General features: G+C 50.1%; 1 protein-coding gene across 5 annotated transcripts in view; it reads right to left on the bottom strand.

Moving 5' to 3' along the window:
- The window catches only part of LOC116948201 (uncharacterized), a 109258-nt gene that overhangs the window by 31412 nt on the left and 64789 nt on the right, over positions 1–13057 (bottom strand). For all 5 annotated transcript variants that reach the window (XM_032964679.2, XM_032964678.2, XM_032964677.2 and 2 more), the window contains 5 exons: positions 11772–11861; positions 6967–7107; positions 6459–6551; positions 5325–5447; positions 916–993 (listed from right to left, as the gene is read on the bottom strand). In XM_032964679.2, the coding sequence (XP_032820570.1) occupies positions 916–993; positions 5325–5447; positions 6459–6551; positions 6967–7107; positions 11772–11861 (525 nt within the window). The remainder of the gene's footprint in view (positions 1–915; positions 994–5324; positions 5448–6458; positions 6552–6966; positions 7108–11771; positions 11862–13057) is intronic.

Here is a 13057-nt window from a genome sequence, read left to right as displayed (position 1 = left end):
CGTATGCATACGCACACACAGTATGACAGCTCCATCTGATAGCAAGAAAAATGTGCCAAACACCACATTTGCACAGACCTGCTGACACGCTGGCGCACAAAGGCACTCTCCCTCTTGCCTTGCAGATTGTAAGTAATGTTATTGTAACTTCTAAGGCAGGCACGGCACACGTGCGCGTTGACACGTACGCACATTTAATACACACCAATGCATGCAGACAAGCGAACACACGCGCACACAAAGACAAATATCCCCAGGTGCAATCTCTTTTAACGGACTGCTGCGGGAAAGTGCTGTTCGCGAGCTGCTGCGAAGGCTAACACAGCGCACGTGGGGGTAGGTATGGCCAGCGCCACACCGCAGTTCACACACAGCAACCAGGTACTGATTTAAGGCCGAGTCAACCTAGGGGAGACAGAGAATCGGTTAAAATGTTCGCCACTGGTATTGGTCGTGAGCCGGAGAGGTGAACCCGGTTTTGCCGGGTTCGTAGTGTAGTGCACAACCACTGCACTCGCATACAAGGGCAAATATCCCCCATATAAGCCATTAATATACTTTTGGGGCAAGTGCTGTTAACGAGCACCTATGAAGGCTGGCATGGCACAAGAGGGGGTTGAGTGGTCAGCACCACGCCCGGCCGCCTTTGTCTCCCTAGTGCCAACGTTTACACATTGCACCTGGGTGCTCATTTTAGGCTGAGTCGACCTAGGAGAAGCCCAGGACCGGTTCAGAAAAATCGTCACGGTTTATTGGTCGTGAGCGGGAATCGAACTCGGATCGGTGTGTTCGTAGCGCAGTGTGCTAACCGCGCTACACTTTCGCGCACACACAGTAATGCACAAACACGCTCGTATACACACACACACATACGCGCGCATCAAACGTCCCGCGTTGCGCCGTTAGTCATCGCACCTGGAAGTCGTGTTTACCCCTCCACCATGTCGTGTCCTCCTTGGGAGGCATGTCCAGAACCGACACGAAATTCCCGACCTGACACAGACACGGGGGGCGGTCAGGGAGGAAGACATGGGGTCACAGGTTGTCCCAGGGGGTCATAGGCGGGACAAGGCGGCGATCAGACGCGATCAATTCGGCTGAGCGTGGGCCCACACGAGTGTCAGATGGGTGTTTTTGGTTGAAGTTACTTTGTATGCTTCCCAACTGTGGTTGAGAGTGTCGACACGTTAGCTCCTTCCTAGCTCCGTCCTAGCTCCGGCCTAGCTCCGTCCTAGCTCCGCCCTAGCTCCGTCCTATCTCTGCCCTATCTCCGCCCTAGCTCCGTCCAAGCTCCACCCTAGCTCTGTCCTAGCTCTGCCCTATCTCTGTCCTAGCTCCGTCCTATCTCTGCCCTAGCTCCGTCCTATCTCTGTCCTAGCTCCGCCTTAGCTCCGTCCTAGCTCCGCCCTATCTCTGCCCTAGCTCCGTCCAAGCTCCACCCTAGCTCCGTCCTAGCTCTGCCCTATCTCTGTCCTATCTCCGTCCTAGCTCTGTCCTATCTCCGCCCTATCTCCGTTCTATCTCCGCCCTATCTCTGTCCTATCTCCGTTCTATCTCCGTCCGTCTGTAACGTGAGGGGGGAGGGCACGATGACTATCGTAGGGATGATCCAATATGAACGATTCTTTAGAATGATGTTCCGTAGGAATTAGGGGACTCACCCTATGGAAGATTTCATCAGAATCTATCCCCCAAGAGTTGCGAGGTGAAAACCAGCGCCAAAAGGATTCACAAAACCAGCGCCAAAAGGATTCACACGCCAAAAGGATTCACAAAACCAGCGTTACAAGTCAGCGCGGCGCCTCCCTTACCGACGACGTCGTTACATGCGACGTGATCTGGTGACGTCACACGTCATGCGCGTAATGTTGTCATCACCAATTACCAACAGCACCACTACCTGTACCCAAGACAAAGATCTCCTGTATACCCTTAACAGCCTGTTGGGGAAAGTGCTGTTAGCGAGCACCGATGACGGTCGGCACGACACACAAGGGAGTCGGGTTGTCAACACTACTCCTGGCCGCCTTTGTCTCCCCGGTGGTGATGTTTACACACCGAACCAGGTACTTCTTGGAGGCTGACTCGACCTCGGGGAGGCCCACGACCGGTTCAGATAGTTGTCACTGGTGTTGGCCGTGAGTGGGAATCAAACTTGGGCCACCGGGTTCTGAGCGTATCGTGTTAAACACTGCACTCCCGATCCTCACTACAAATACCACCACCAAGGCCACAGGCATCATCATTAACATCACGAGTAGCACCACCACCACCAACGCCACTACCACGACCGCCATAACCATGACAATGACCGCCATCACCATCACTATTGCTCACCACTTCCTGCTATGGTCACTAAAATGATCACCATTATCGTCGCCACCAGAACTACCATGACCACCATCGTCACAACCATCACCAGCACCATCACCACCACTTCTACCTGCCTCCTCCTACCAAACACAATATCAATAATCACCATCATTATCATCTCTATCACCATCTTCACCACTACCACCACAACCATCACACACCTCCTGCCACAGTCAAGAAAATAATCACATCATCATCTCTAACACAATCTTCACTGCTATCACCATCAATCATCATCCCTCCGAGGGTCACTAAAATGAGCAAGCGCCTTGTATCGCCCCACCGCTTGGCATGACGAAGCGAACAGGAGTGCCCATCCTGCAGATGAGGGGGCGGGGGGGGTTGATTTATAGTTTTTGTTTTAAACTAAACAAAGGTTAAGTGCCGGCGGTGGTGGTGCGTGTGCTCTCTCAGTCATGAACACGGCAGGGGGAAATTCGCCGACAAAAGCTGCAAGAGACTTCCTGGCGTCCCGGCCCAAGTGAGAGGCGGGCTGCCAAGCTAATTATATCCACGGCCGGCACGGGAGAACAACATACAATGCAATATGTACTTGCATTAGAGCAGTGGTTCTCAACCAGGGGGTACGTGGCAGTGTCCCAAGGGGGTACACCGCGAAGCGATTTATAAACGCGTGAGATTATATCATGCGTGAGAGTCGTCGGTGAATAATAGCGTATGAATCTGCCATAATAAAATAACCACGATAGCATTTAAATCAGTATGGTAACCTAGAACAATATAAAAGACCTTCCTAAACACATGGTTACATCCACAATGCGGTTTCCAAGAGTAATCACCGAGCACGAACAAATGACGTCACGCGTGCAAGGCGCCCGTTATTCGCTCGCAGTTACTCGCGAGTAGGGATACCTCGCCAAATGGACAATTGCTTAAAATATTGATGTTCATTTTTCGTACATTTATTTCTCAGAACCATGTTGGGTCAAGGCAAGGAGGGGGGGGGGGAGTTCCTCGATTGAAACAAAATTCAACAAGGGGGTTACAGCAGCCAAAAAAAGGTTGAGAAACCACTGTGTTAGAGCCCCGGCTCCCTTCAACAGAACAAGGTAAGAGCTGATTTAATGCTTTCGTGACTGCAGGGATTCATGTTCTTGGTTCTTTCGGTAAAGTCACGTAGAAGGGAAACAAAATAATAGAAATATATTATTTTATTGTTTCCCTTCTACGTGACTTTACCGAAAGAACCAAGAATATAAGGTAAGAGCTTCCGCTACGTTCAAGTTCACTCTGATAACTAGCGGTCACGTGACGAACGTCACCGTTGGTGACGTGAACCGTGGAGCGCGGGAAAATTATTTCAATTCTGTCGCTCGTCCACACAAAGGCATCGGCCGAGTCCAAAACGGCGACTAAAACGGTCAAGGCGCCACCACTGTCCTACGATTGCCGTCTCACAGCCACTGCTGCAGGCCTCCACTAGAGGGAGCCCTGCAGGTGCGCGCGTCCACACACCCAGTGGGGATGAAGAGGCCATTCAAGCGACGCAGCAGCGACTCTGCCGTGTCCATTCCCGAGGCCGTTCTCCGATGTCACACTGGCTCGCTGCCACAGTTCCGACCGAGAAGGTCTTCAACTCATGACGCTGACAACGGCAGCGAGCTTTAAGAAAGCAAGGCCACAGCACCGACGTCTCAAGGCGTTCCTTTCAGGAGGGTGGTAAATGTGATTGTTTGGCCAATTCTATACTGCAAGCACAGAACTGCAGGTCACATCACTTCTTATTACTCCTTCCCTCGCATTGCCCGATGTTTTGGGATTCCCTCCCTATCATCTCTTTTCCCAAGCCCTGATATCTTTGCTAAATATAAGACGCGCGTTAACCCCTATCCGTCATACCCACCATGGCACTGGTTGTTGCTGGTTGCTTGCCATTTTGGACCTTGTGGGTCTGTGGGCCTGTGAGTCTGTGGGCCTGTGGGTCTGTGGGCCTGTGAGTCTGTGGGTCTGTGGGTCTGTGAGTCTGTGGGTCTGTGGGTCTGTGAGTCTGTGGGCCTGTGGGCCTGTGGGCCTGTGGGTCTGTGAGCCTGTGGGCCTGTGGGTCTGTGGGTCTGTGGGGCTGTGGGTCTGTGAGTCTGTGGGCCTGTGGGTCTGTGGGCCTGTGGGTCTGTGGGTCTGTGGGGCTGTGGGTCTGTGAGTCTGTGGGCCTTCATTCCTCCACATTGCTCCTTCCTGCTCATTATCTCTCGCCGCTTCGCCGTCGCTCTTTCCGTACCAAATCACTGCTGTTCAAGGCGGCGACCGTGACCGAGAGAAAACAAAAAATCTCGGACGGAGCAACGACGCCCTCCACGCACGCACGCACGCACGCAGGCAGGCGCGTGCGTGCGTCCGCGAGGACAAACATGCCTCACAGGCAACACCCCTGGGGCTCGTGTACAGTTACTCACGCACGCAACGCGACGCAGGCGGACGTAACACACGTACGCCAGCCACAGCGAGCGACCCGGGGTGGGGGGTGCGTGTGATGTACTACGCGCCAGTTTAACACGTAAGGCTTTCGCGGCCAATATCATCCATGATATAGGTTACTTTTTTAGGTTAGATCGCATAAATATAAATGTGTCGTTAAACTCGACACCACCCGACACAGACAATTATTAAAGTTTGTCACTTAAACAGAGCATGCCAATTCGTTACTCGTACAGCACACCGGTGTGTTGGAGAGCAAATCCACAACATTTATAATCTGAGTACGACGTTTCGCCGGTAATAACAACTGGCTGTCCGCCCTGATGATGCTAAGCTGTATTAAAAAAATATATTTTATACAGCGTACATATACAGTAGAGCCAATGACCAGTTTTGGTCTCCCGCAGTCCACTGCAGTCTCTAACAACCCGTTATCAAATCATCTCAGTCTGCGTCTTCGCTCGGACGAGAGAATTTGGTGGTAGCCGTTGCGTGCCGATCGCCGGCGCCGCGCTCACCTCGAAAGAGAGCTCGTCGGGCGCCTGTGCGGTGTAGCGCCTGACGACCTGCGCCGCCGCGATCGCCGGCACGTTGAAGGACGCCTCCTCGCTCACCAGCAGCCGGTGGCCGTGATTGTCCACCTGGCGGGAGCGAGCGGGAGCGCAGTACGGTGGTCACCGCCATCGTCATCGTCATCGCCATCACCATCGCCGTCGTCATCATCGCCGTCGTTGTATTCATTAGCGTAATCATCATCGAAATCATCGTGGTCATCGTAGTCATCATCAACATTGTAATCATCATTGTAATCATCATAATAATAGCCATGTATAATCAATTCCACAAAGTTTGTACCCAACTACCATATACCCGCTCAGCAATTGTAAATCCCGTTTTCCGTTCTTGTAGTATAACCTTAACTAGAGCTTAACGTGATGTTTGGAACATCATTGTTTAATAATTCCACGACACACTATATAACCCCTTACCACAGCATCTCTCCCACTTCAGCTAAAAAATGTTCTTGCTGTAGTTTTTCACACCTGATGATGATTGCTTATGTTGCAATCAAAACGTCGTGATTTAATTTATGTTATGTTTTATACGTGACTTTACCGAAAGAACCAAAGAGTATACACATTAGAGGGTCTCAATTTTCGTAGCAACCTCAACGCTGTCAGAAAAAAAAGTTAAATGCACAACTTCGCCCGACAGTCAATGCAGTTCACGTATTTGAGGAGTGACGTGATATCATCATCAGCATCATCATCATAAGCCATGATCAATCCACTTGCTGGGTGAAGGCCACCCCCAAGCCATGGCGATGCCAGACTGTCATCCGATACAACAATCCCCCGCTATCTCCCGCGCACACACAAGCCGACCAAGTCATTCCACCTCCGCAGTGGACGCCCTCTCGGGCGCATTCCCTCCTCTGAATGCAACCGTAGTTCGCCTCGACCCACGCCCACCGTCCCTTCCCGACACCGTGATGGAGCGCAAACGTATACTTGTACGGCCCTCTGTAAATCCACCGCTGGATGATAATTATGATGAATATGACATTTATGAAGGACGATGATGATGATGTTTATTATGATGATGATAGTGATTATGACATTTACGAAGACGACGTTCGACGACGTTCTCACCTCCATCCACGTGAGGACGGGTCCGCAGTTGAGTCTGTCGTCGGTGATGCAGGAGAGGTGCGTGAGGTATTCCGACAGCGTCTGCGCCACCGCCTGCAAACCGGCGCACAGCCACCAGCGCGCGACCATTATTCAACAACTCAACGCGTCATGCACCTAGCCCGTTATGACTCTCAGAGCGCTGTTCGTAACCGGCCGCTTAACGTTTTGAGGCTTTGTTTTTTTAGAGGCCCTGTGCTCAGCAGCCGTGATATTAAAGAGGAACCCGTCACGAGCAGCGTCCGGCGCAGTTGCTTAATAAACATCATCGGTGACGGGATGACAAGGCGGACGCGGCCATTTCTGCCGGCCAATCCACCCCCCTCGCTCGTGCGCCGTGCCGGCTTTCGCAGGCGCCACTCGCTAACGGCGCTCGGAACCCGCCCCCAGCAGCCCATCACAGAGGCCGCACGGGGGACCGCCTATCGTCGCTGTGCGGCGTAGACGACGCCACGCGCGGCGCGCTTGCCTCGCTGCCCTCCTGGTTGCCCTCTCTGCATGGCAGCAGCTCGGGCAGCTGGCTGTAGCGACGGTCGTAGATGCACAGGTGGAGGTGTTTGTCCAGGATGCGGAAATCCTCGTAGCTTCGCCACACGAGCCAGCTCTTGCCCTGCGCCCGGGGAAGGGGCGGGGGAGGGGGTGACATGTAACGATATGTTAACGATAATAACAATAATAATGTTTAGTGTTGTAGAGTGTCGTCATTCATGCAAACTGTACCTCTCCCAATTGCTGAGGGACCAGAGACAAATGGGAAGGCAGCAACGGCAGCAGCCAGGCCCGTGAGCGGGCGCTATTAACAGTTGCCCCAGCTCTGCGGTTCTCTATATACTAAGATGTTTTCAGCAAATCAATGAGTGTTTATATCGGTCCAAGGAAACCGGAGCAGCCGGAGAAAATGCCCGCGTATGAGAGGGGAAACACTCGATCCCATAGAGAAAGCGATCGATGATATGAGTCCGCACTTTGCTGGCATGTTATTTCTTTAAGTAATGGGTCTTTATCAAGAGGTTCAATACTCCACACGCAATACAAACATTTGCTGCCACCAACTTTACAGGGAAGCCAACAATCTACTAAATGAATATTTGGAAAATAATGTCAATAATCAGCATTTAAGGCTTACAAATTTGGCCGATGTTGGAAAACTGCTGTCACATCTGCAGTGAAGCAGGTGTGACAGAAGTATAGTTTAATGCGAGCAATATAGAGCAACCAGGTTCAGTCTATGGGTCTCTATGTAAGTCTGTGGCTCTCTATGTGAGTCTATGGGTCTTTTGGTAGGTCTATGAGTCTCTGTGAGTCTCTGTAAGTCTGCGGACTATTTGCTAGCCAACGCGTCTCTCTATGCGAGTCTATGGGTCTCTACGCGAGAAGGCGCAGATGATGAATCTCGATTGAAGACGAATTTATTTGCAGCTGCTTTTTGCGTTTAGTTTATTGTCCTTCCCCCACACCTGCGATTAGCACGGTTGGCTACGTACGGCGCGAAATAAATTTAACACACACACATACATACGAGCCACTGTCATCACAATTTCCACACGCGTCCACAACCTGACACTCTACCCCCCCCCCCCCCACCAGGTGGCTTCTGTAGCCTCCTGAGCTGAAGTTACGAGCCGCCACCAGCCGTGAAGGCCCTCCCTCGTAGGGAACGTCAGGCCATCATGGCGTCTCCTCTCTCTCTCTCTCTTCCTCTCTCTCGCATTGCGATTTAAGCCGCGCGTGTGATTCACGCCGCGAGTATGATTTACAAATTCCGTCACTTCCCACGTCGCAGGCTCGCTCGATGAATCATTGCAATAACAGCGGGGATATTTTTTTTGTTTTAACCCTCTTCTCTCTCCCTGGCCAAGATGGGAAATAAAATCTGAACGTTACAGCCACCATATTCTTGGTTCTTTCGGTAAAGTCACGTAGAAGGGAAACAATAAAATAATAAAAATATAAAACAATAAAATTCTCACGACGTTTCGACTGCAACACAAGCAATCATCATCAGGTGTGAAAACCACAACAACACCTGATGATGATTGCTTGTGTTGCAGTCGAAACGTCGTGAGAATTTTATTGTTTTATATTTTTATTATTTTATTGTTTCCCTTCTACGTGACTTTACCGAAGGAACCAAGAATATGTTACAGCCACCGTCGTAAAAACTCAAATCAATAACCGTACGCGCTTATGTATTATCCGCACCTCAGATTACCAAGGATGGCTATGTATGGTGTGCGAAATAAGTTAATACATATTCGTGGTGATGCACACATAATACATATGTATATTATGTAGCGCTCAATGTGGACAAGCCTATCCTGGAGGCCTGGATAGGCCCATTGAGGGATTAGCGACTAACACTCGTACTTAGACACCACGCTCGTAACTCTCGATGAGCTCTGGCAATGGGGGAGAGGGATGGCCCAGATACAACAAAACCAAGGATAACGCGTGCATGATTTAGGCTTTAAAACCACTCATTTATTTCGTGTTTACCTACGCAGAATGGTGGCGCAGATGTAGAATGCGTCGTCTGATTTCATTGCCTCCTCCCGAAGTAATCGGTTGACTTGCCGACGTGCTTGCAGTCACGTGGTCATTGAGTCACTTACCCTCGGATGCGTGGAGAGGCCAGGTGCATCCAAAAATCATTCCAGCTATTTCATCGCAAGTGCGGCTATTCTGCAACCTGCACGCCTGAGAGTTACCTGTGGACAATCGTCCGTGATTCAGCGGGGCCTCCTCGTAAGCTGATGGACTAACCCTTTGCTAGATTTTAACCTGGCTCACGTATTCTTACCTACAACCCACCGGCAGAGCGAACGGACACAACGGTTGCGATCGGATCGTCAACACCAAGTCAGCGGAGCAAAATCATGAAGAGGTGCGCAAAGGTTCGCCGAGCGAGACAATGCTTGGAATTACGACGAGAGACGGGAAGAGGGGAAGAGGAAGACGCGGATGAGAGAGCACGTGTAAAGTAGAGACGTGGCACAGGCTGCGAAGAGAAGAAAAAGGTCGGCCGGGGACGGACGCGTCGCCCGACAGGACGACAGCCGGTGGGACGAAACTAACGATGGAGTAGCAGCCAGAGGAGTGAAAACACGGCCTTAGAGGACGTCAATCGGAGAGAGATGGAGCGGCGAAGTTAGCTCATGTGCAGGTAAGCGTGTACATTTGGTAATCGAGGCATTCTTACAGCACAGAGGCTACCAGAGATGCACTATGTTCATGCTATGTTTACTATATTTACACTACGTTGACTACATTTACTACGTTTGAGCTATGTTTACTACGTTTACTGTTTGCACTGTTTACTATATTTACACGATGTTTACGCCTTGTTTATTGTGTTTACTATGTCAATGCTATGTTTACCTTGTTCACTAGATTCACACTAGGTTTAATATATTCACGCTATGTTTATTATATTCACGCTATGTTTACTATGTTTACGCTATGTTTACTATGTTAATGCTATGTTTACCTTGTTCACTATATTCACGCTATGTTTAATATATTCACGCTAAGATTAATATGTTAATGCTATGTTTACCTTGTTTACTAGACTCACACTAGGTTTAATATATTCACGCTATGTTTAATATATTCACGCTATGTTTACTATGTTTACGCTGTTTACTATGTTAATGCTATGTTTACCTTGTTTAATATATTCACGCTATGTTTAATATATTCACGCTATGTTTACTATGTTAATGCTATGTTTACCTTGTTTAATATATTCACACTAGGTTTAATATATTCACGCTATGTTTACTATGTTAATGCTATGTTTACCTTGTTTACTATATTCACGCTATGTTTACTATATTCACGCTGTTTACTATATTCACGCTATGTTTAATATATTCACGCTATGTTTACTATGTTAATGCTATGTTAACCTTGTTTACTATATTCACGCTATGTTTACCTTGTTTACTAGATTCACACTATGTTTAATATATTCACGCTATGTTTACGCTATCTTTACTATGTTAATGCTATGTTTACCTTGTTTACTATATTCACGCTATGTTTACTATATTCACGCTATGTTTACTATATTCACGCTATGTTTAATATATTCACGCTATGTTTACTATGTTTACAACTTGAGTTCGCAGCAGAGCCGTTAAATTGAGGACATTCACCGGCAACGAGTCCCGCGTACAGCAAAAGACCGTGACAGTTGGGCGAGGGCCTGAGAAGGCCTTCCTCCAGCAGTGGATAGATCGCGGCTAATAATGATCCACATCACGATCATCATCATCATAATAGTAATCACCATCATCACTGTCATGCGCAAGGCTAAGTGATCCCCTCTGGCCACAAATCGCCGCCTCGCCCGATTTTACCTGTCCCTCGTGAGGCCGCGCTCGTTCCCCGGCCGCTGCGTCACCCCCGCGGGTTTCCCGCGGTGAAACATTTCACGGGGCGCCGAGACATTTCCTCCAAATTCCTTCCACGTCGCGTCGCATTCCGTCGCTCGCTCGAGCAGCTGGAGCTCACGCCGCAACGCCTGCGGCCCGTTACGTCGGCGGCCGCTTTGGATTTTTTTATTTTTTTTGAAGAATCGTCCGACACCGGCGCGTGAAGAAGGAGCTTGTCCGGGTAGCGCGCAGCTCTTAAGCGCGAGCCGATGAGCACGCTGGAATATCCGGGCGCAGCCGGTAAATTAAAGAGACTTCGCATCGACCCTCGCATCGACCCTCGCCGGCGACGGTTTGCCCCGGTGAGCACAAGTTAGCGTGGGGGGGGGGGGGATGTAATCGCCCACCGAGTGCGTATGTACGTACGTACACAAACGTACGTAAACGTACGTGCAGCGTGTGCACACCGGTGCGTAGGAAAGCGTGTGACCGAGCCAGCGAGCGAGTGAGCCCGGTGAATGGAGAAAGTGGAAAGAAAAAAAATAAACAAAAAATAATTGTAAAAAATAAAAACTGGCAGAAAACAGGCAATCACTTCCAGATGTGTCGGCACTCCCTCCTACTTCCTCTGTGTGCGCGTTACAATTACAGCGTCACGAGGGGCCGCCGCCTGGTGCTGCCTCTCTTCAACACGCCGTGTGGAGCAATGGCCAAAGCTCAACACAAAAACACACAACACACAACAACGAAAACACAACAACACAGCTCGGAACAAAGACTGCGGTCGAGCGCACGAGCTTTACTCGTGGGCGGCGGAAACGCTGGGTTGCGTTCGGCCACAGGGTCGTGGGGTTCTGGGGTCGTGGGGTCGTGGGGTCATGGGGTCGTGGGGCCTCACCTGGCAGTGAATCTGCACAAGGAAGCTGGGCTCAACCCTCGGCTCCGTCCCATTCTTGCCAAAGTCGGAGTGGTCCTCAGCTAGGCACAGCTGGGAAGGAGAGAGAGAGGGCAGTGGTGAGAGGGCGGTGGTGAGAAGGGAGTGATGAGAGGCCATTGGTGAGATGGGGTTGGAAGGGCGGTGGTGAGGGGCTGTGGTGAGGGGCGGATGGTGAGGGCCGTGATGTGAGAGCTGTTTCGGGAATATCCCGGAACAAGGCCGGTTTTTGACGCTTTTCAGGAAACGAAGGGTTGGAATGTTTGGGCGGTGGGAGGGAGAATGGTTGGACTTTCTCTTTTCTCCTCCCAGGCTCTCGTTTTATCCATTTCTCTAAATCTGTCTTTTTTAAAACGTACTATTATTATACAGATATGTTTTTTTTTGCCTGCGTTTGCCATCTAAGCAACACAAACCATGCTGGTAATTTCTCGCACTTCCGATTCGCGCGGTTGGCTACGTACGAAAGAGGTTCAGCTAAATTTCGATTTCAACATCTGTACCCACTTCATTGCCTTAGTCAAATGACTGCTGGAGACATCAGTTTATCGTTGCGCAAACGGGTGAAATGCATTTATTTAGTTCCCGATTAACATAACATTGGACGTGATGGTAGCCGAAACCAAATACATATTTTTTCTATTTCTTTTTACATTTTTTGTGTACGAGACACATGTGTGGTTTGTTAGGGGCTAAGAAGCCGGCTCGGCTTGGGCTGCGAGTAGGCCCTGGGAGGAGGTCACTTGAGGCTCCTGGTTTCGGGTAACTCTGAGTGTGGGCCTCAAGAGCAGTGAAAGAGACAAGAGGACACACGGAGACACAGACACGAGAGACAGAGACACAGAGAAAGGCACAGAAGAGATACAAACAGACGGAGACACGGGGATAGAGAGAGGCGAAGATGAAGAAATATACAGAGAAACAGGGAGAGGCTCGCACAAAGAGATACACAGAGGATACACTGAAACACGCAGACACACATGCCCATACATAGACACAGACATACGAAGAGAGCCACAGAGATACAGAGATAGAGAGAACCACACAAAGAGATGCACACAGGGAGACATGCCAAGGGACACGGAGACACATAGTAAACAGAGAAAGACAGAGAAAGACATGGGAGACGGTGACGGCACGAGGGAGACGGTGACGGCATGGGGGTGGCATTCAGCAGTGGATCGATCATGGCTGCTGCTGCTGCTGTTGTTGTTGATGATGTTGGTGACGATGGCGCTACGGGACAATGG

This window comes from Petromyzon marinus, chromosome 32, assembly GCF_048934315.1.
Source record: "Petromyzon marinus isolate PM22_M1 ecotype Great Lakes invasive population chromosome 32, UKy_Petmar_22M1.pri1.0, whole genome shotgun sequence".
Lineage (NCBI taxonomy): Eukaryota > Metazoa > Chordata > Hyperoartia > Petromyzontiformes > Petromyzontidae > Petromyzon > Petromyzon marinus.
Note: the sequence above shows the minus strand (reverse complement) of the source record. Positions and strands in the feature narration are given on the sequence as shown.